The 25,134-nt window shown below is 39.4% G+C and overlaps 1 protein-coding gene and 1 pseudogene across 6 annotated transcripts in view; one reads left to right on the forward strand and one right to left on the reverse strand.

Annotated features, from left to right (window-relative positions):
- The window catches only part of RERE (arginine-glutamic acid dipeptide repeats), a 435,792-nt gene that overhangs the window by 101,794 nt on the left and 308,864 nt on the right, over positions 1 to 25,134 (reverse strand). For all 6 annotated transcript variants that reach the window (XM_043486137.1, XM_043486136.1, XM_043486133.1 and 3 more), the window contains 2 exons: positions 19,711 to 19,835; positions 18,532 to 18,631 (listed from right to left, as the gene is read on the reverse strand). In XM_043486137.1, the coding sequence (XP_043342072.1) occupies positions 18,532 to 18,631; positions 19,711 to 19,835 (225 nt within the window). The remainder of the gene's footprint in view (positions 1 to 18,531; positions 18,632 to 19,710; positions 19,836 to 25,134) is intronic.
- LOC122452486 lies at positions 13,490 to 14,981 on the forward strand (annotated as a pseudogene).

Below are 25,134 nucleotides of genomic sequence, written 5' to 3' on the forward strand. Positions count from 1 at the left end.
TTTCACACCACTCTTTTGAGGCAAGAGTGCTACATATGAGGAAACAAAACCAAGAGGTTCAGCCTCGTGCTTGGGGCCACCTCCCTACGAAGCAGCAGAGCAAGGATTCCACATTAGCCCAGTGTCCAGGACCCCTAAGACTCAGTCCCTGCCCCTGACACCTCTACTGGACCACGTCAGGATCAGTGATCTGCTGGGAACAGTGAGGTCAGGGACTCTTCCAGCTGCAGGGATGGGGCAAGCACAAGGTCTTTTCTTACACTGGGGTGGCTAGTCAGGAGTAGCTCAAAGTAGAGAAAACACACATATAAACAAAATAATGAAATAAACGTATGATAAAAACAGAAAAGTGTCAGTGATTAGGGTGCTGTTTGCTCTGTTGAAAGAGCAAGATGATTCCACAAAGCAGATTTTAAAGATCAACAGTAAAAAAAAAAATAAATGAAGATCAACAGTATACATAATATTATTGACCTTGCCTATACTTAGGGCTTCCCTGGTGGCTCAGCAGTAAAGAATTCGCTGGCCATGCAGAAACCACGGGTTCGATCTCTGGGTTAGGAAGATCCCCTGGAGGAGGAAATGGCAACCCACTCCAGTATTCTTACCAGGAAAATCCCATGGACAGAGGAGCCTGGTGGGCTACAGTGCATGGGGTCACAAAGAGTTGGACACCACTGAGGGACTGAGCATGCCTATACTTAATAAACAGCAACAGTCAAATTAAAAACACTATTCCAGGAGGAAGTAATAAAAGGCAGTTATTATGTCTAGGCAATAATTCACTTATAACAATTTCCAATGGCTAGTTCAACACTGTATCATTTCTCATTTGCAGTTCTCACACATGTATCTAGAAAACAGGTCACAATCTCCTGGCTACAGTGCTTTCGAAGATATTCTAAACTCACAGAACAGGGGCCTCAACCACAAGGTGATTAGAAAGCAAACACCAAAGGCTGGCACATCAGCTGAGGTCAGTAAACTATTTTTAGAATACAGAACAAACCAGTCTTAGCCATTACTGACCATTTGTCTGTTTTTAGCATCTAATCTGACATTGTCTTTACAAACATAAACACCTGGAGAGGAGAACCTGAGATGACACTGGCACCAAAGATGCAGGTTTGGGGGTTCCGCAGAGGTGAGATCTAAATGAGAGAAAGCTCCCAGCTCTGGCTTAGACTCAAACACTTGTCCTGCCACTAGCTGTGTGATAAGAAGCAAATTATTTTTCTAAGCCTCAGTTTTCTTAGCTGTAAAAAGGAAGAACATAGAATCTATGCTGAAGGCCTGTTTAGGATGAAATAAGATATGTGGTCATCACTAAGCCTGATTCCGGAAGGAGGAAATGTTTCATTAAGGAGAGCTGACTGAGAAGGGATGGGATGCGACGAGTGTCATGGGAAAGCGCTCTGGTGCTAGGAGAGTGAGTATGCCTTAGAGCACCACAGGGGTGAGCTTATCCCACAGTACAAAGAAGACAGGACGGAAGATGGGGATGAGAAGGGAAACAATGGAGAACCTGATGACCTGGGGGGCTCTCAGGAGTGAGGTGCCAGGCTGTCCTGGAGGGGAAGTAACAGCATGGGCAGAGGGGCCTGGAGGACCCTGCTCTGAGCAGCAGTGTGGCCTCTGGACCCCTCCTCTGTAACAGAGGGGCTGGACTGGGTCATTTTTCGGAACCCCTGTTTTTAATCTTCTTTCTCTTTATAGATTTTTTTTTTTAAATTTTTGTTTATTTTTGGCTAGACTGGGTCTTTGTTGCTGCATGCAGATTTTCTCTAGTTGCAGCACTCAGGTTTCTTATTGCAGTGGCTTCTCTCGTGGAGCACGTGCTTTTAGCGTGCGGGCTTCCGTGGTTGTGGCACATAGGCTTAGCTGCCCTGCAGCATGTGGGATCTCTCCCAACTAGGGATCGAATTTGTGTCCCCTGCACTGGCAGGCAAATTCTTATCAGGAAAGTTCCATAGATGTTTTAGAAAGGTAAAACTCTAAAGGATATTCTATAGACAAATGAATAAATAAATGGAAATATTAATACACTCATTTAGAAAAGTAAACAAACGGTATAGCCACTGAACTATACCAAACTGCCCAGGCCAAACACTGACCAGCTATTGCAGATGCTTCACTTACACCTTAGGGATTTAAGGTTAATGTCTTAACTTTCAGGTTTCTGCGAAAGCTGGACTAGCTCACGCCACGGGTCTTTAAATGAAATTATGCATAATTATCTACACAGCTCACAGTATATAACCTCGCTTCCCTGAAACAAAACCTTTCCTCCTGCTTTCTGTGTGAGTTCCAGCCCAGGACATGAAGGATGCTGGACTGTGGGGGATCAAAGCCACCAGTCCAGGGCATGGAAAGGGAGGACAGCTCCTCAGAACTTAGCACACAAATCCACTGATGAGAAGACCCAACTTAATGATACAGAATGAGGAGTGTAACTCCAGACACAGAGAGAAAAACTCCCAGGAGAGTCAGGAATCGTCATTATTTGTCAGCTTAGAAAGACCTATCTCAGATCGCAGGCAGAAACTGTTCAGGGCCACAGTGGAAATTAAAACACTTTTTTCATTTACTCCTAGAATCTTCACAGCCTTGAAAGCAGAAAAATGGCAAGGGAAGCACTAACCTAGAGGGTGACAGAAAAACATAGCTCTTTTCCCTTATGCAGTCATTAGTGAACCCATTCCTAAATGCTCAAGTGAACTAGGAGGTACACATGAAAGGTTAGCCACAGGTCAATTATAACCAGATTCCTACAAACAATTAAATTTTTTTAAAATAAAAACAACCTCAAGATCAACTGCATCAGTATTAAGAGAAACCATTTACAAAAAGTGCTTGAATTCCTACTCAGTAGAATTTAAGTACAGAAATGACTGCTTCCCATCCACAGGGTTCAGTAACCTTAACCTTAGTGATATTTGACGAGTAATTTTAAGGCTGTGTAAACAATAGTGCATTATTCTTTCTGGCTGCAATGATCAAGTAGTGGAACAAAGAAAATCAAAGAGGCACACAGCAAAGCATGCAAGACTACAGAGGTGGGAATATTTTTGAGTGACTGCTCTTTTATCTAGAAACCTCATCCAAGAACAAAGTGAGTGACTAAGAAATAAACAACGAGGCTTTGGGCAACCCCAGCAATGCCTCCAGCTACGGCCCTGGAGAACCAAGAAGCCTCGCCCTGAGCCTTAGCTTAGCCTGCTTAGCCTCCTCACCATTCTGGATTTCTCAGTCTAACAAGAGGTCTGAAAGAACAAAGGAAAAAGACCGTACAATTTCAAAACACAGCAGCAGCAGAAGAGAGCCTGACTGTGGAAGACTACCGAGCTTGCCAAACACCATACAAACCAAAGACCTCAAACTCTCAACAGTCCCAAGAGATTCTGTGTGATGGCGGCCAGCATGATAACTCAGAGGCATCAAGTGAAGTCAGACTGGAGAACACATGAAAACGTGTATCTCGCTGGTGAAATGGTTGGGGGAAGGGGTAGAAAGGGGAGAAAAATTTAGAGCCATCCTTCGCCTAAATCCTTGAAGAACTAGTATTCCAAAGTACTGGAGTAGGCTGGAACACTTCTGGCTTCCCAGGTGGTGCAGTGGTAAAGAACCCACCTAACAATGCAGGAGACCAAGACCTGATCCCTGGGTCAGGAAAAACTCCTGCAGAAAGGAATGGCAACCCATTCCAGTATTCTTGCCTGAGAAATCCCATGGAAAGAGGAGCCTGGCAGAGCTATAATCCAGGGAGCTGAAACAGTTGAACATGACTGAGCACGTGTGCATACACACACACACACACACACACACACACAAAGCTGGAATACACACTCAACCCATTCTATGGTCAAGGAGGAAGCTAACCAAAGCCAGGCAGCAAGATAGGCAAGGGTGGGCAGGTCATGTGGTGATGTAAGAAGCTCTGAGAATGCCTGGCTATGGGGAAATGTCTGTCTCTTAGAGAAGAGATGGACAGGGCAGAGCTGAAGGACAGGAGATGGAAGAGACAGCAGAGACTTTAGAAAGGAACAGCTTCAAAGGTAGCCAGGGCTGATCCCAGGCCACCGCAACCAGATCTACCAGCAGCACAAGACCTTGCCCCCAAGAGCCCCTGAGGGGCAGGCTGGGACCATCTAGGGTAGAGCCAAGGAAGAAATACTCAGCAACCTGACAGGTCAGAATAAGTCAGTTAACATGGTTAACCATAAATGATAATCTATGGTTATCTATAGATTCTATAGGTTATCTATAGATAATCTATGATAATCTATAACCATAGATGATAATTCTCTTATCTAAATAAATATATTCTTTGCACAAAGAAAGCCACATACATGGTATATTATATCAATAAAAATGTGACAGTATTTTAGCAATCAAATGTCCTTGGATTTTACAGAGATATCACAGTCACTAGTAAAATACTTTAACGTTCTCAAGATGATAATGTTCGCACTTAAATCTAAGTAAGTTATAACTGATAGAAAGGGGTAGGAAATAAACTATTACAGAAAATTAAAAATAAGTACTACAATTTATTTTAGTAACACTGTATACAACAGCAAAACCCAGCTGTTGGGGGCTGAAAAACCACCACCAGAAGACTTCCACATCAAACCCCGGCAATATGCAACTGCAACCTTATTTCAGAAAAGGTCTTCACAGACATGACTGTGATGAAGTTAAGGATTTTAAGATGAGAAGACAATTCTAGATTATTCAGGTGGGCCCAATATCCAATGACTAGCATCCTTACAAAAAGAGGGGCTGTGGAAAAACACGGGACAGAGAAGACCTAGATACACAGAGAAGACAGCGAAGTGAAGGCAAGCAGAGAGAGTGAGCTCAAAGCCGCTCAGTGCTGGAGGAGGCACAGGATGATTCTCCCCGAGGAGCTAGAGGGAGGCATGGCCCAACTGACACCCTGATTTTGAACTTCTGGGCTCCAGAACTGTGAGAAATCTGTTGCTTTAAGTTCTGAAGTTTACGGTACACTATTTGCCAGAGCAGCCACAGGAAACTACTACAGTGACCTTCAAACTTTGGGGTAAAAAAATTTATCTAGGAGAGTTGCGGGGGAAAAAAAGTTATTCTGAAATATATTTCAAACTAGTATTAAGAAACACACATACTAGTACAAACACTATAAATCTTAATATTCTACATTTCAGAAGTTATGTTAATATATAAGCCCTTTTAAAACTCATGGGCCTACTTTATTCTAAGATTAAATGCTTACTTAGATTTCAACACTCATCAAATGCTCTTCCATAAGGGCTTTGCAAAGAGCAGGGACTCCATCACATTTATTGCTGAATAAATAAATGAATGAATGATTGTATTAAAGCCTCTTCTTCAATGTAAAAGGGCTAAGGGCTTTTATCCTGACTTGCTAAATACTCACCATATTGATATTAATGCTTCATGCCGGTTCACAGGTGCTAAAATTCCAACTGACTGATGCTTTGGTAGACATTTTTCAAACCACCACGGAAGCCTCAAAACATTTTATCAGTATTTAGCACGGAAAAAAAATCTTATGAGACAGAAATTTTTTTTAATTAGCAAAGGAACTTTCTAACTTTGGCCAAACCAAAGTAAAAGCTTTTGTTTGCTGAGACCCTGGGAGGACAGAGGGAGACATGCAGCCAGGTGGCAGCAGGAAGGGTTTTCAATTGGCTGAACAATGAATCGCCCAAAGTGCAGATTCTCAAGAGGACGGAGATGAGGCGCTGGGCTCAAGTCGGACTATCCTCATAGTCTGACACATAAAGTTTAAAACATGTGTATACGTCCGAGTGTGCTTAATAAACTGCAGGTGCTAACCACACTTCTCTTACAGAATTGTTATAATCAAATACAATCATTCATAAGAAGCACTTAAACTTTCACCTAACATATAAGCACTCAACCAACAAGTACATTTTAATTTTATTACAGCTTATTAATATTGTTGTTATTAATGACATCAGGCAGCTGACCAATAGCTGATAACTAGTAAAATGAGAGTAACACTGGTAAACTTAAGGTTTGATGTCTGGTTGAAAATTCAGTCAAAAAGCTGAGTTGGGGAGAGAATGGCTTAGCAAAGGCATTTACACACAGAAAAATGAAATAAGAGAAAGACAAAACACAATGAAAAAAAAGCACATGATGCGTACATTTTCATAAAAGCTTACTGCACCGAGGCGAGCTCTCAGGGTAACTGAAAATAACTTCTTGTCACCACATGCTGATCAAATCTGGCAAGTATTGCTTTAGTGTACGTGCCACATTTTAAAAGACATACAGACAGAGCTGACCACAAGGAGGAATAAAATGGTTACACACACGTGAATGTGAAGTCACTTAGTCGTGTCCGACTCTTCGTGACCCCATGGACTGTAGCCTACCAGGCTCCTCTGTCCATGGGATTCTCCAGGCAAAAGTACCAGAGTGGGCTGCCATTTCCTTCTCCAGTATATATATATATATATATATTTTTTCACATATTAATATACATAGAAATATACATATATAGAGAGAAATGTTCATTAGATACTGAGTTCACAGATGCTTACTGTACTATTTTTTTCCAATTTTCTGTACACTGGAATACTTTTCAAATTAAAAATGAGAATATTTTTATTATTTTATTTATATAAATATTTTATTTATAGGAAAAATATTTTTCCTATAAAAAACTATATTCCCTTCAATTTAAAATTTAAATTTGAGACAAAAATGCAACAAGAGATGGGAATACACAGTGAAAACTGAGGGCACTTAAGGAAATGGAACAGAAGCTTTCCAACATTCAAAGTCAAAAGAAAAAAAGATTTTTAAGTCACGTATGTATTATAACTCTGAACAAAGGCTTACTCAGTCCTATATTAAACTGCCTTTCTAACCAAGTAAACTCTATTATTTCAGAATTCTAAATTAAAAGAAAATAGGTCCACATATGCACACCAAAGGGTGGTAACTTCTGATACAATTATCAGATAAATAAATGACTTACCTGACAGAGGATATGATTCTGAATTACTTACAGAGGTATTTCCACTAAGTAGACATTCCTTGCACCTGCTAATACTCAAAAATATCTGTTGACTCACTTAAACCTCTAACCCCTCCAAAACCAAGTTCACACAGTCCAAAAAAATAATTGTGAACAATTCAAGTGAGGTATTTTCTCTACAAGTATAATCTAATATTTGCCAGCATACATTAAAGTCATAAGTATTTAATTATATTATACATGTAATTCTTTCAAACAAAAACAGAATCATACTTCAGTTTTGTAACTTGCTTTTACATTTTTCTTAATTTATGACAAGACAGTTTATTTCATGCTATCCAAGATTAAACTAGACGCCAAAAAGATTACCTACAACTGCGAGATCAATATTTGAGAAATTCCTACAAATCACTAGCCAATTCACTTTTACAGTAATACTTTCTATATTTTAGAGAATATGTTTGTTCATTCAGTGAGTACTACCATGAATGAACAGAAGTATTTTTTATTCTATACATTCATTAAGTCTCTCTAGATAAAGAACTGTAAGTCAGAATATGCAGAACTAGGAGAAAAGCTGATAGCTGACAGACAACTGCTTAGTTTTGGATATGGCACTAGCTATATAATAAAAAGCAAAGCAGTGACCTACCTATAAACACACCAAATCTACCAAGGAAGATTTCAAATGACTACCTACCAAGATTTGCTGTGAGTGTATTTTGTAAAGTGTAAAGAATAAGTAACTCCAACCTATCCTTCCTACTTTTCCTGACATTTTCTTCTGCCTCTAATGGACTAATTTCCAATTAATAATATAAACAAGTCATTACCTGTTGTGTGTGAATACAATGATTTTTCCATGCCAAATATGCCATGTATTGCTCCTAGAATCATTGCCTGGGAACATCAATGGTAAACAAAAGCTCTATGGCCATTTCCCAAGTCCAAAAATCCTGTTTACTTGATGCCGCAGTCTCTACAGTCCAAGAACTGTCTCAGACAACTTAATAAGCAAGTTCTGGAAAAGGTGGATGACAAACATTAAAAGTCGATACTGCTGTGTGACAGCAGTGCGTCCACCTGCGTTTATAAGCATGTTGGCCAAACAGTACTAGGTTTACTGCATTACTCACACAAGTTTATGGGAAAATGTTAGGTTCTGCCATTTTTAAGCCAAATACATATCATCAAGATCCACTACCTAGTATTAGAGAGACTTTCCTGCACTTGACGCAGTGGAAAGGGGGCCTCCAGACAGAATTTCAGGTGTGACCAATGATGGTGTATGTTTCGGTTTCCCAGCCACAAAAAATACAGAGCTGCCTTAAAGAAGGAAAAACGAAAGAAACGGCACCAGGAACTGGCTAGACTGACAGATTCAGGTAATGGACTCACTCATCTTGTTTTCTTTGTATAAACTTGTTGCCCATACCGCAGCAAAATTGAGGCCCCAGTGTCAAAAGAGAGGTGTGTATCTGATGAAGTGCAGGGCCTGGTTCTTGCGAAGTTATTTTATAACCATGTTAGAGAAAATACTAATGTTTTAAATAAGACAGAGAAAGGTATGGTGAATCATTACTATTTGTAAAGAACATGATGTCACGGGTGTAAGAATTGTGAATTTCAACAGCTACTGAGTGTTAACTACTCAGTCGATGTTTTCCCAGGTACTGGTCAAGTATATTAATTAGACATTGTTCAGCTTTTTCTCAAACTGAAATAGAGTAAGGTACCTATATTGAGGCAAATGATAACTGAAACTATTGTTTTTCTTTTAACTATTTACAAACATAAAACTAGTGGTGGAACTTGACTGTAAACATACATAAAGAAAATCAAATAAAATCACACAACCCATTCACATCTACATAAATGTAATACTAGGGATTATATGGAAAAAAGTCTTAAAAATATTTGCACTGATAGCTGTTACTGGATTATGTGGTGTTTGTAGTGCTTTATTATTGTTGCCTTATAGTTGTTAAACACTTTTTTTCTGTTGGGAAAAATAGTGGAACCTTAATTTGTCCAATGATGATGATATGTATTTGGTTATACACATACACGTATATAAAAACTATACCATGGACAGAGGATGAGATGGTTAGCTAGTATAACAACTCAATGGACATGAATTCAAGCAAACTCCAGGAGATAGTGGAGTACAGGGAAGCTGGGCATGCTGTAGTCCATGGGGTCACAGAGTCAGACACGACTGAACAACAAATGCTGATAATCAGTTGAAAAGGTCTTGGTTATATGACAAAGCTTCAACTACATGGTCTCTTTCTACATCTTTATTTATACTACCATTAACAATATGAGGAGGATTCCAATATCCTGCTATGATATAAATACAACACTAGCAAAAGTGCTTGTTAAAACTGATTTAAGTAAGATGTTCTTAAAAATTATTGGAGATAATTGGATAAAATTATTGGATTTCCATAAATAGAAAGCATGTAGCATATCAACTAATACTCTTCTGATCCAAAATCCTGACAGACCAAAACTACCACCCTCTAACCAAGTAATGGTGACTAATCTGAATGGAGTATAATAAAAAGAGGAGAATTTAAGTAAAGGGTGTTAGGGTGGAATCAATTTAGGAGAATCCTGATCATATAATTTGTGTGCTTAGTCACTCAGTCATGTCTTTTGGACTCTCTGCAACCTCATGGACTGTAGCCTACCAGGCTCCCCTGTCCATGGGGATTCTCCAAGAAAGAATACCGGAGTGGGTAGGTATTCTCTTTTCCAGGAGATCTTCCCAACTCAGGGATAGAACACAGGTCTCCTGCACTGCAGGTGGATTCTTGACCGTCTGAGCTACTGGACAAACGATAATAAAAGGACCTTTTGGCAACACAGTATTTGGGAGCTGGGTAATACTCAACATCCATTTAAGTCTGGAGCACTGCAAAGCTAATTCAGGGCCAAGTGCTTCAGGGAAGTCCATTTACAAAGAACAAACAGAAAATCTCTGAGAGAAGTTCTATAGACTTAAACTTAAGTTTTAGAATGAAAGAGAAGAACATGAAAATGATTCTGAGTGTAGGCTTACTCTGATGTGCCAACTTTACAACACCAAGTTCTGGGTGATCAAATGTGATTTGGACTTGAACCTGATTTACTTATTCCATCATTCAACAAATATTTAGTGTCTCTTTCCACCATGTACCAGACATTGGGTTATAGCTCAGAAAACAAAAATGATTAATACTCAATGGTTAACAAACAGTGATATTTATAGATCAGAGATAAAAACAAACTATTAAGTGTTTGGAAGCCTTTAATCCTCTGTTGAAGGAGATGTGGGTGTGCATAAATAAGTAAGCAAACACATACATACTCTCGTGAATATGTAAAAAGCTTAATCCAAATATCTAACAGCCACCCATATTTCAGGGAATAAAACTGTCCAGGCAAAGGTGAAATCTTTGCTGCATGATTATAAATTTTACTTATATATAGTGAACATACATATGTTTAGTGTTAGTGAAAGTAAACATAAGAATGCAAATAAGTTTCTGAGAAAGAGAAGTCAAAGAATCTGAATTTTATTAGGAAATGGGAAAGATATCTGAGCTCAAAGAATAAAATCCAATATCAATTTAGTAAAAATAAGTCAGAATAGTATCTTCCAGGAAAACTTACCCTCAAGCTATGGGGCTCTGCTGCAGCTTCCAAGCATAAATATAAAGGTCTACTTTGTATTAATAAGAGACCAAATAAATGTAAGCATTTAAAGATGGCTGAATTAATCTCATTAGAATACTATGGGCCATTTATATACTACACAGCAATTATGTTCAAGAGTTACATATAAGCTAAATGTGTACAGATAAGCCTAAATGAAACTGATATGGGGCCTCCCTGGTGGCTCAGTGGTGAAGAATCCACCTGCCAGTGTAATAGACACAGGTTCGATCCCTATTCCTGAAGATCCCACATGCCGTGGAGCAGCTAAGGCTGTGCACCACCACTACTGAGCCCTTGCCACAGAGCCCATACTCTGCAACGGAGAAGCTGCAACAATGAGAAGGCCACACACCACGGCTACAGAGTAGCCCCTGCTACCACAACCAGAGAAAAGACTGTGCAGCAAGGAAGACTCGGCACAGCCAAAATAAATAAATAATTTTAAAAAATATTTTAATTAAAAGAAAACTCCTTAAAGAGAAACATACAGAAACATTTCTATCTCTGACCTTTCAGAGACAGCATCATTGCTTTGTCATATTTTAACATATTATTTAACATATGCTATGTATGTTTATAAATAAAACAATTCTGCATTTTTAGGCATTCACAATTTAAAATAAAATAGTAAAACATAATAAAACATATTATGAGCAATGAAGAATTGATGCCTTTGAACTGTGGTGCTAGAGAAGACTCTTGAGAGAATCCCTTGGACAACAAGGAGATCAAACCAGTCAATCCTAAAGAAAAATCAACCCTGAATACTCATTGGAAGGACTGATACTAAAGCTGAAGCTCCAATACTCTGGCCAACCTGATGTGAAGAGCTGACTCACTGGAAAAGACCCTGATGCTGGGAAAGATTAAAGGCAAGAGGAGAAGAGGGTGATGGAGGATGAGATGGTTGGATGACATCACAGACTCAAAGGACATGAGTTTGAGTAAACTTCAGGAGTTGGTGATGGACAGGGCAGCCTGGCATACTGCAGTCCATTGGGTCACAAAGAGTCAGACATGAGTGAGTGACTGAACAACAACAACAAAAACATATTTTTGCTGACATACATTAAGAAGTATGCCCATAATTACTAAGAATACCCTCTTGTAGTAAGAGAAGCCAACATATTTATTACGTATTCTTCCTTTATAACAGTACAAAACTTTTTTATGTAAGAAGCAAAAAGCTAAGAAATACATATTAATGATAATGAGCAAACAAAGAACTGTGTGCCTATTTTACAAGTTCACCACTAAATCAACAGTAACATCGTGTGGCCATAAAAGTAACAATATATTAACTACTTCTGTGATTCTCCAATGACACTAGCTGTGCTATTAAAAAAGTAAGTGGCTTAAGTTTCATACAACCGGAGAATTATCTGCACTGTTAAAATGGACTAAACACTCCAAACAAAAGGTAGAGCTTGCCAGATGGGATAAAAAAGCAAGAAACAACTAGAAAGCTAAGGTACACAGGGGAGGTACTTTAAACAAACAAACAAACAAACAAAAAATCCGAAGTAAGAAGCTGGAAGAAGACATACCAGATGCAGACAAGAGGCATAAGAAAGCTAGAGCACTGTATTAATTTCGGACAAAACTGAATTCAAGACAAAGGGTATCACTAGGCACAAAAAGGATCATACCAAAAGAGGAACAGGCTTAGTACATAGAGCAACATCAGTATTAGAAATGTTCATACACCTAGTAATACAATTCCCACACACATGAAGCAAAACTAACAGAGACAAAAAGAGAAATAACCAAATTCACGATCACAGTGAAAGACTTTAATACATCCCTCAGTAACTGACAACACAACTAGATAAAAGAATGAACTTCCCTGGTGGCCCAGTGGTTAAGAATCCACCTGCCAATGCAGGCAACAGGAGTTTGATCCCTGGTCCGGGAAAATCCCACAAGCTGCGGAGCAAGCTCACCACGTTCTAGGGTCTTGCTCCACAACAACAGAAGTCACCGCAATGAGAAGCCCACATGCCACAACTAGAAAGTAGCACCCACTCTGTGCAACTAGAGAACAATCGGCATGCAGCAAAAAAGACCCAGCACAGTCAAAACTAAAATAAATAAATAAGGCAGAGAAGATCTGAATGATAATATCAACTACCCCAAAGAAACTGACAATTATAAAACAGTACACCTAATAACTGCAGAATAGAGGTTCATTACAAGTGCACATGGAACATTCACAAGATAAATCACATGCTGAGACAAGAACTAAGTCTCAGATCTCAACAGATTGAAATCTCATTGGGTACTCTTTGATCACAACAGAACTAAATTAGAAATCAATATCATTCCAAAAGGAAGGAAGGAGAGAGGGAAAAAAAAATTCTAAGTCCATGTTAATTATACAATTTAATTCTACACAATCCACAGGTAAAAGAAGAAATCACACATAAAATTTTTTTAAAAATTTTTAACTAAAAGGTTATAGAAGAACAACAAATTAGAATTTGTGTCAGTTATTTAAGACCCCACCTTAGGAAGCTAGGAGAAAAAATATTCAAATTAACCCAAAATAAGTGGAAAAGAAATAATAGAAATAAGATTGAGAGATCAATGAAACAGAAAACAACAGAGGGGGGAAAAAAATCAAATGAAACCAAACACTACTTATCTGAAAAGATTAATAATATTGATAACTCTCTATTAAGAATGACTAAGAAGAGAGAAGATGCACGCTGCTTTGTCTTCTTTCTGCTATCCTTTCCACTGTCTGGAGAACTTTCCTCCCTGGGCACAATGGCAACTCTTATAGAAAAACTGATTGCACCAGTTGCAGAAGAAGAGGGAACGGTTCCAAACAATAAGATCACTGTAGTGGGTATTGGACAAGTCAGTGTGACATGTGCCATCAGCATTCTGGGGAAGTCTCTGACTGATGAGCTTGCTCTTGTGGATGTTTTGGAAGATAAACTCAAAGGAGAAATAATGGACCTGCAGCACAGGAGCTTATTCCTCCTTCAGACACCAAAAATCGTGGCAGACAAAGATTACTCTGTCACTGCCAATTCCAAGACTGTGGTGGTTAAGTGCAGGAGTTCACTAGCAAGAAGGGGAGAGGCACCTGCAGATATTCTCACATACGTTACCTGGAAATCAAGTGGATTGCCCAAGCACTGTGTGATTGCGAGTGGATGTAATCTGGATTCTGCTAGATTTCGCTGTCTTATGGCTAAAAATTAAAAGATGCTTCCTCCTTGGAAGAAAAGCTATGACCAACCTAGACAGCATACTAAAAAGCAGAGATATTAATTTGCCAACAAAGTTCCGTCTAGTTAAAGCTGTGGTTTTTTCAATAATCATGTATGGATGGGAGAGTTGGACTATAAAGAAAGCTGAGCACCAAAGAATTGATGCTTTTGACCTGTGGAGTTGGAGAAGACTCTTGAGAGTCCCTTGGGCTGCAAGGAGAGCCAACCAGTCAATCCTAAAGGAAATCAGCCCTGAATATTCATTGTAAGGACTGATGCTAAAGCTGAAACTCCAATATTTTGGACACCTGATGAGAAGAACTGACTCACTGGAAAAGACCCTGATGCTGGGAAAGATTGAAGGCGGGAACAGAAGCAGATGACAGAGGATGAGATGGTTGGATGGCATCACAGACTTGATGGACATGAGTTTGGGTAAGCTCCAGGAGTTGGTGACGGACAGGGAAGTCTGGGATGCTACAGTCCATGGGGTCACCAAGAGTTGGACACAACTGAGTGACTGAACTGAACTAATGGATGAAAAACTTGGCATTCATCTCAGCAGCTGCCACAGATGGATTTTGGGAGAACATGGTGACTCAAGCATGGCTGTGTGGAGTGGAATGAATGTGCCCAGCATTTCTCTCCAGGAAGTGAATCCAGAAATGGGAATAGAGAATAATAATAGTGAAAACTGGAAGGAAGTACATAAGATGGTAGTTGAGAGTGCCTATGAAGTCATCAAGCTAAAAGGATATACTAACTGGGCTACTGGATTAAGTGTGGCTGATCTTACTGAATCCATGCTGAAACATTTATTCAGGAATCATCCAGTGTCAACAGTGGTGAAGGGCATGTATGGGCATTGAGAATGAAGTCTTCCTGAGCCTTCCATGTATTCTGAATGCTCGGGGGTTAACCAGTTTACCAACCAGAAACTGAAAGATGAAGAGGGTGACCAACTCAAAAATAGTGCAGATACCCTGTGGGGCATCCAGAAGGACTTAAAGGAACTGTGGCTTCTGATGGCAAGGCTGTAGAAACTTAAAACTACAGTGTAATTAACCACAAGCCTTTAGTTTGTGTCTGTGTACATGGAGCACAGTTCTCTTTTGTCTTCCTAAGTCTGTGAATCTGGGCTCCCAGAATCAAGTCTTGTGGAGGATGCTAAATAACTGAAATTCTAACACACTACTAACGGGAATGTAAAATGGTACAGCCACTGTGGAAACTTGTTTGGTAAGTTTCTAAAAAGCTACCAGCACTGCCAGGTATTTACTCAAGAGAAATGAAAATACATGTTATAAAAAAAGACTTGTGTAACAATTCATAATGGCCAAAAGCTTGGAAAAAACCCAAATGTCCATCACCAGGTGAAAGGATAAAATACTACGGATATCCATAGATTGGAATACTACTCAGCAATAAAAAAGGCATGCACTACTGCTAATGTGACAACATACATCTACTATAAAATTACTGGGCTGAAAAACTCCAAAACCCAAGTATTACATATAATATTATTCTAATTCATGCAACATTCTAGAAAATGCAACTGATCTATAATGAGAAAAATGTATCAGTGGTTATCTGAGGCTAGAAGCAGCACAGGATTATAAAAGAGCATGAGGCAACTTTTGGGAGATGCTGGAAATGATTTCTACCTTGAACACTGTAGTAGCTTCATTGGTATACACATCTAAAAAAACTCATCAAATTATATACTTTAAATGAGAGCAGTTTATTATACAAAAATTACACTCCAATAAATTTTTTTAATATACACTAAAATTCTCATTTGGGAATAATGAAGAAAAATCTCAATTAAATAATCCAGAGGAGCTTATATTTAAAAATAGGTCCATATAATGGTAATATGGAAAAGGAAATGGCAACCCACTCCAATATTCTTGCCTGGAAAACCCTAGGGACAGAGAAGCCTGGTGGACTACAGTCCACAGGGTCATGAAGAGTCAGACCTGACTGAGCATGTACACTCAAAATCGTAATAAAGAACAAACAGTTCAAAAATGTTCTATTAGCGACTGCAGTTTTAAACATTAAACTCTTTATTTGGGGAGTTGGTGATGGACAGGGAGGCCTGGCGTGCTGCAGTCCATGGGGTCGCAAAGAGTCAGACAGGACTGAGCGACTGAACTGAACTGAACTGAACTGAAATTCAAACAGTCCTACTGGGCTACTAAATATCCTATAATGCAGCCGCACTGCAGATTCCATATACTTTAAATTTCTACACTGTCCTGGGAAACAGGAAATAGACACAGGTTTATTCTAAGTTGATAAATGCTTTACATTGTTTTGACTTTATGCTATACTTTAAGAAATAATAAATACTTCTCACATGACAATGAATTTATCTTTTTAATTTACTACTTAACATAACTCAAAACACTCTTATTCCAAGGAATGTGAAATAAACATTAGCTTCTCTCAAGATTTTTCCAATCACTTCACTTCTCATTAAAGAAAGTGCCTGCAACTAAAACGCTCCATGAACCAGTACAACAAAAGTATAAAAATTAAAACAGCCACTAAATGTTTCCATTCATCATAAAATGAGCACACAACTTAGTCTTTTGATGGCTAAATGCACTTGTATTGCATAATCCGACACCTGAGCCACCCTGGGCTCGCCTAGGCAGGAAGAATTTCAAATGATGAGAAGGTAAGCTTCACAGAAACAAAAACTCATAAACCAAAACCCTCCGGCAATGCTTAAGAAAATTTCAGAAGGAACTTGCTACAAAGGACCACAGGCAAAAACAGCTCAAATTATTTCTGTACAAAAGTATGTTCCACAGAATCTTTAGATGGGTTGGAATAAGACAGAGAATAAATCAGATAAATTCAGAAAAAGTGTCAAAAGCAGACATTTAATTAAATATGGCAACATTTTTGTTACTCAAAATTCAACTGATCAGCAGAGTCATGAAGGAGAATTTTTTTTCATAAAGCTTTTATACCAAAACCCAACAGAAAACTAGCTCATTTCAAAGAGTTACTTTGAATATACACACATTTTTTAGGGTATTTTGAATTCACAGACATTCACAGCTACATCTGCCATAACCACTGTTGGCAGATTCATCATTTCTGAGTCTCAGTTTTCTCATCTGTAAAATAATCTCAAAGGCCCCCTCTGGCTCTATCACTGTATGTTCAGAATAAGGATTCCTTATAACCACAAAAATTCTAAGTAGCAAATAGGTGAGAAAGTAAATGGGAACATGAAAATCATTCACTTATTTGGAACATGGCTTATGCCCAAGCAAGGTGATTCAACCTCCAATATATAAGAGACTATTATAATGTTATGTAACACTCAAGAAACATAACTAGACCAGGAATAAAAACCGGCTATGTCATTCAGATATCTACATGTTTCCCCAACAACAAGTTGTACAGCAGGAAGATCCCTAAATTGGGGTCTGTTACCAACTTTTTGGATTGTTGACAATAATCATACAAGTCACCTGGTCTTCCTGTGCTTCGGATTCTAATCTATTTAGAGACTGGAACAGGTGACTGAAAGAAGTTCCTTCCAATTACAGTAACCTCTCAAGAAAAAGACAGACAAAAAGGGTGCTTAAATGAAACTTAATCATCACCAAGAGTTGCTCAGCCTCATCTTAATATCCTATCTAGTATATAGAACCATGCAGACTCTTTGTGAACAGATCAGAAATCCATAAAAATTCGTTATATTTCAGACCTGATCGTTCCACATTAATGAACACACAGGAGAAGAACTGTTTCAAGGAACTATGACACACTCATTGTCCTGTGCAGCCCCACAGGATATTCTCTGAGGTCAAAAAGGAGCGTCCACAGAAGTAAACTGGTTTCAGGAATCCTGCTGCTAGCAGCGGCTCAAGCTGGGTTATTCTGAGCTGCCGTGGAGTCATAGGATTAAAGCAGATGACTGCTCACACAGGATATGTGATGCAACCAACTCAGTACCGTTATGCTCGTGGGTTACATTTTACTTTAGTTTTTTTTTAAGGATTATTATTTTTTTTTTAATTTAACTTTGTTTTATAAACATCTGAAATATTTACATGGCTCCAAAGCCAAATCTATAAAAACCAAATTTGTTCAAAGAATATTAAGGCTTGGAAAGCAGGGCCTCTGGATTCACACCTTAAGTGTATGACCATGGATTGTGACTCCATTGCTCTCAACTCACTTGCCTGGGTCCACATGGTGGTAATAATGGAGCCTTCCTAAAAGGGGCGCTGTGAGGATTCAGTAAGATCACTGTGCCTACTACTGGGCTTGTGAGATCTCAGTGAACTCTGACCACTATCACCAGGCTCTTGGCAGAGGCTCACCACAGTCCTGGAGCGCAGACGCAGGTCACGAGGTCAATTTGGAGGTGCCACATCACTGGCCAAGGTCATGGAGCCCACCACCGGGACCACGACTCCCATCTTTCAAGTCCAGCAGCACCCCACAGCACTGCCTCCTGAGACTTCAGACCCCTTCATGGACCATCACCACAGACTCCCTGTGGCCGGCACAGAAGAAAGAAGAATTTGCTTCCCACCTAGGGAACTTCAAAGGTCTCACCGTATTCAGTGCGTTGAGGGTGGTGTCATCCCGCGAAGCCGCCACACAGCCATCTTCCGTGGAGCCTCCGTCACACATCCCGGCGAAGGCTGCCATGCTCCTGTGGAGACGGGAAGAGAAGACAGCAGAGCAGACATTTCAGCCCTCGGTTCTCAGAGCACAGCTCCAGCCCAGAACAAACTCCACCACTATATGCGCAATTAAGCCAGAGTTCTCAGGCCTGCTTCTGCTCTCATCTTAAACATTTTTTTTTGTTTCTCGGCAGTTCACTATTTACTCACTGAGAAAGAGAAATGTCATTCTCATTCGATTCCATTTGTTTTTCTTCCCATGCTTTATCAGTACTTAGATTTTAGTTTTGAGGGCGTGAATAATCTAAAACTATCTGCCAGAAGGGTCAGCTAGATTATAAACTTTTGAAAGGTCAGTCTCCAGAAAATATGTAAAACTGAATCCTTTGAAATTTTACTTAACTCTTCTCATGCTGTACATTAACCATCTCTAAGCAAACGTGGAAGAGGTGAAAAAAACTCTCAGTAGTCACCCCTGCCCTGAAGCCTCCATCTCTGCTGTAGCCTCCAAGTTACACTGCTGACCGCACAGCAGCCAGAGTTACATCTCCATCACTGCCTTACTTCAACATTTTGGTTGCCTGTTGTTGATACTGCAGTGAGTGAGTCCCAGAAACCCCTGCAGACAAAGAAGGCCCTGCCTGCACTGTGACATGTCTGGGACAGACGTGAACTTCTCATTTTGTAATTTAGGCATTTTCAGGTTAGCAAGTATTCATATAGGTAAGCCCTCAAAATGGAAAGTTTAGGTCGGATACCAATGAACAGCCATGGAACAAAGAAATATGGAATGGAATTTTAAGATGCACTGAATGAGCCAATTACTCAATTGTATTAAGAGCGTTGATACTGGAATGTGTGACTTACGATGTTTTCTTTCTGAAAAGTTCTAAAATCTGTGTTGGGGCAAACATCAAGGAGAAAAAAGTGACTTCAACATCGAAAGTTGTGTTTCTCCAGTAAGAAGGAGCAGGGCTCTGATTACAGAGAGCATAACAAAACGTAAAGCCAGAGAATGCCCAATATATAAATACAACTTCAAGGGAAAGGGGAAAGTTTACTGACCACTCATCAATTCAGAAAGCAGGAGGATGTGGACTCCTATTACCTTGCTGCCCTCAAGTACATAAGGAGGTCACAGTCATTAACACCAGGCATCCAGACCAGTTCCTCATGCTGGGTCACAGTGTCTCCATCGGGAGAAGGGAATGGTTGCAGGTCGGGCAGTTTGGCCTGTAAGACAGGGATGAAGAAGTCACAATCAAGGTATGTTCAAAGAGCTGCCTGTGCAGGCAGGCCTTGGGGATAGACACAGTAGCTAATTGAACCTCTTTCTTTAAGCAGTACTGAAATAACTGAAAACTCATGAGTCACTGAAGCTGGCCCATTGCACACTCTGGGATCGTTTCACCACAGGAGATTTCATAATGGACTTGATCTCTACTTAAGGAACCGCTAACAGTGTCAATGTAAACTGGTGCCAGCATGGTCCGTAGAGGGAAAAAGAAGTGGGCACATGTGAATAAAGAAGTAACAAAACAAAAAATGTTTTGGGAATAAGAGCTCCTTGATAAAGAAAAAGAAGGGAGAACCACACACATCCAACAAAACACGTTTACCAAGATATATATATGTGTGTGTGTGTGTGTGTATATATATATATAAAATAATAGAGTCTCACCTAAGGATGTGTACTAAAACAGTGAGTGAACTACTCTACAAACCAATGCTACTTTTACGAGTCAAGATCAATGGGTCACATATTAGTAGACATATTAATACAAAAAATCCATAAAGGTAACAACAATAAAACCAGGAGCATTAAATGATGGTGACAGAAATTGAATGAGCAGTGGTTCCAGGAGGAGAGGGCTGCTGGACAAGGGGCAGGCAGGAGCTTCTGAGATGACCCATGTTCTGTGCCTTGAAATGAACTGTCACAGAGAACTGAAGAGTATACCTAAGATACAAACAGGTCACTATACATAAAGGACACCTCAATTAAAAAATTTTTTTTGGAAAGCTGTGTTTGAAAAACACAGCTCAACAACCAAGATTCCAAGTCAATTCTGTTAGAAATTAAAATATTGGATTGGCCAAGAAGTTCGTTCGGGTGTTGGCATGCTGTTACGGAAAAACTGAAACAAAGATTTTGGCCAACCCAGTATTTCCAGCATTGTCTCACCCTCTACTACTGGAGCAGATCAAGTATAAACAGGCCTCATGACTGCTCAGAGGCCTATGAAAAGTCACCCATTTGCAAAACACACATGTTCTTATTTTCTCAAATCAAGAACATGGTCACATTAATTTAATATTTTAAATTAAGAGCTGCAGTTTAAAAGCTCCAGTGTCCACAGAAACTTAGGCAAAACTGTAAACGACTGAAGCAGGCAGAATGTACAGCCAACAAAAATAAAATGAGGGCCTCATGTTTCACTTTAAACGTTCTGCTGTCCACAGTAAACAGAATGCGACATCCCAGTTCAGACTTGCCACATTCCAAGTGCTCAAATCCATCCATGACAATGGCTCCCACTCTGAGCATGCACGTATTAGGTGTGAAGGGATCGGGGTGAGATGGAGAGAGTCCCATCTGGAGAACGCTGCCATGCAAGAGTGGGAACCAGTGCTCATACATCCTATGGGTTTCCCCAAAGTCCAGAAATCTTGACTTTAATGTGAAAGTTCATGGCTTTAAATGTTTGTTATTCAAGTTTTAAAAACTACTGTGTGGCAAAACTCAACATGAGTCAGCCATGCACCTGGCAGGCTACTGTCTACACTTTCTGCTTCAGTCTATCTCCCAAGCCTCTCACTGTGTATCCGGTGCTGACCACACCCCTTCAAAATGGTGTGCTTCCTTAATTCAGTACTGAATTGGGAGCCACAGTGAGTTCTCCTAAAATTAAAGCACAACAGCAACTCACACCAAAAGGTCTCAGACATTTTGTACTAAGCTGTTTCCCTAGCACCACGTACAGTAGTTGGAGCAGTAATTCTCAAATAGTTGTTTGTGAAATTAATTTAAAAAAATACTATTGCTGTGGAGAAGAACCAACCCCTTCTAGAGAAAAAGGGACTAGAAATAGAATTTTCTTAGAGAAAAGAACATACATGCAGGTGGCTCTGAATCATAGGAAAAGATGGCCAACTGTGCTGACAAGAGAAATGCAAATTAATGACACCAAGATACCATTGCTGATCTATCAGACCAACACAGTGCCAAAGTGTGATGACACACGAGGCCATGTGCTGGCACGTGTCAGCATGAACACAAAATGGTCCAGTCTCTATGCAAGGAATGCTGTAATAGTCTTAGAATTACATGTGCCCTCTAAGCCAGCCATTCCCCCTTCTGGGGATAATATAATATCCCAAAGACAACTGGGCAAAATATAAATTTCCATGCATAACCTGTTCATCACAGCATGACTTGTAACAGAAATGACTAGAAACAGCACAAATTCCAGATGATGGGGGCTGGAAGAAAAAGCTGTTTCTCCCATGCCAAGGGCTCCCAGGAGGTGGCAGAAGAGAATGAGGAGGGGCTTTGCATACTGCGGCCGAGGGAATGCCAAGATAGAGTGTCAGAAGATAAAAGAAAGGTGGCGGAAGTGTTTATGTTATACTACCATTTATCTAAGAACAAGGGGTGGGGGGGATACAAATAATGATAAATCAAAACCTTTAAACACTAACAATTATCTATCAGGGAGGGAGGGAACAGGAAAAGAGGAGACAGGGAAAGGTGAACTTTCTGAACACAATTCATCTGCATGTTTGGCTTTGGGGATGTGTATTTTACATAATTACAAAAACAAAGTTTAAAGAACAATTCCCTAAAACTCTAAAGCAAAATCAAATAAACCCACCTAACTATGTTTTGAGTTTGCTCCTCTCCAAGAATCAGTGGAAACAGTGACAGACTTTATTTTCTTGGGCTACAAAAGCATTGCAGATGGTGACTGCAGCCATGGAATGAAAAGACGCTTGCTCCTTGGAAGAAAAGCTATGACAAACCTAGACAGCATATCAAAAACCAGAGACATTACTTTGCCGACAGTAGGAGTCAAAGCTATGGTTTTTTCAGTAGTCATGCATGTATAGATGTGAGAGTTGGACCATAAAGAAGGCTGAGCACTGAAGAATTGATGCTTTTGAACTGTGGTGTTGGAGAAGACTCTTGAGAGTCTCTTGGACTTCAAGAATATCAAACCAGTCAATCTTAAAGGAAATCAATCCTGAATATTTACTGAAAGAATCGATGCTGAAGCTGAAGCTCTAATACTTCAGCCATCTGATGTGACCAGCCGAGTCACTGGAAAAGATCCTGATGCTGGGAAAGATCCTGGCAGGAGGAGAAGGGGATGACAGAGGATGAGATGGTTGGATGGCATCACTGACTTGATGGACACGAGTTTGAGAAAGCTCAGGGAGTTGGTGATGGACAGGGAGGCCTGGTGTGCTAGAGTCCATGGGGTTGCAAAGAGTCGGACATGACTGAGCGACTGAACTGAACTGAGGAATCATTTCAGATAACATTAAAACATACTAATTTGCTTAAAGAGCCTTAGTGGGATACATTCTAAGGCCAAAATAAAAACCAAATGCTAAGCTGTTTCCAATAATCATATTGTTTATAGCAGTGTGAGTACCATTATTCTAAGCTGCTATGTAAGTATTACAGGACTAAAGCAAATGAATAATTATTTTGATGTCATTTAAAAATTGGTTTTCTACCAGACAAAGATGCCACAAAAAAAGAAAACTACAGGCCAATATCACTGATGAACATAGATGCAAAAATCCTTAACAAAATTCTAGCAAACAGAATCCAACAACATATTAAAAAGGTTATACATCATGACCAAGTGGGCTTTATCTCAGGTATGCAAGACTTCTTCAATATTTGCAAATCAATCAATGTAATACACACCGATTAACAAATTGAAAGATAAAAAACATATGATTATCTCAATAGATGCAGAGAAAGCCTTTGACAAAATTCAACATCCATTTATGATTAAAACTCTCCAGAAAGCAGGAATAGAAGGAACATACCTCAACATAATAAAAGCTATATATGACAAACCCACAGCAAGTATCACCCTCAATGGTGAAAAATTGAAAGCATTTCCCCTGAAATCAGGAACAAGACAAGGGTGCCCACTCTCACCACTACTATTCAACATAGTGTTGGAAGTTTTGGCCACAGCAATCAGAGAAGAAAAAGAAGTAAAAGGAATCCAGATAGGAAAAGAAGAAGTGAAACTTCCGCCTGTTTGCCAGGATGACATGATCCTCTTTTAGTAGAGATCCTTTAGACATGATCCTTTAGAAAACCCTTAAAGACTCTTTCCAGAAAAAATTACTAGAGCTAATCAATGAACTTAGTAAAAGTGCAGGATATAAAATTAACACACAACAAATCCCTTGCATTCCTAGTCATACTAACAATGAAAAAAACAGAAAGAGAAATTAGAGGAAACAATACCATTCACCATTGCCAACAAAAGCCAAATAAAGAATACTCTAGGAGTATATCTACCTAAAAAACAAAAGACCATATACAAGAAAAACTATTAAAACACGATGAAAGAAATCACAACCGGAGCGACACACAACAGACTGGAGAAACACTACCACTGCTATGGATGGAGAGACATTCCAATATTCGTTCAAAATGGCTATTCCTACCAAGAAGCAATCTATAGATCAATTGCAATCCAAATCAAGCATATGACGGTATTTTTCACAGAACGTAGAACAAATACTTTCACAATTTGTATGGAAATACAAAACCTCGAATAGCCCAAAGTAACTGAGAAGAAGAATTGGACCGGAGGAATCAAACCTGCCTGACTTCAGACTATCCTACAAAGCCACAGTCATCAAGACAGTATGTATGGCACCAAAGACAGAAATAAGATCAATGAACAGAATAGAAAAGCCCCAGAGATAAATCCACGAACTTATGCGACACCTTACTTTGACAAAGGAGGCAAGGATATACAGTGGAAAAAAGACAACCTCTTTAACAAGTGGTGCTGGGAAAACTGGTCAACCACTTGTAAAAGAATGAAACTAGAACACTTTCTAACACCATACACAAAAATAAACTCAAAATGGATTAAAGATCTAAATGTAAGACCAGAAACTATAAAACTCCTAGAGAGAACATAGGCAAAACACTCTCCGACATAAATCACAGCAAGATCCTCTATGACCCCCCTCCCAGAATATTGGAAATAAAAGCAAAAATAAACAAATGGGACCTAATGAAACTTAAAAGCTTTTGCACTACAAAGGAAACTATAAGTAAGGTTGAAAAGACAGCCCTTCAGATTGGGAGAAAAAATAGCAACGAAGCAACAGACAAACGATTAATCTCAAAAATATACAAGCAACTCCTGCAGCTCAATTCCAGAAAAATAAATGACCCAATCAAAAAATGGGCCAAAGAACTAAATAGACATTTCTCCAAAGAAGACATACAGATGGCTAACAAACACATGAAAAGATGCTCAAC

This window comes from Cervus canadensis, chromosome 13 (assembly GCF_019320065.1).
Source record: "Cervus canadensis isolate Bull #8, Minnesota chromosome 13, ASM1932006v1, whole genome shotgun sequence".
NCBI classification, from domain to species: domain Eukaryota; kingdom Metazoa; phylum Chordata; class Mammalia; order Artiodactyla; family Cervidae; genus Cervus; species Cervus canadensis.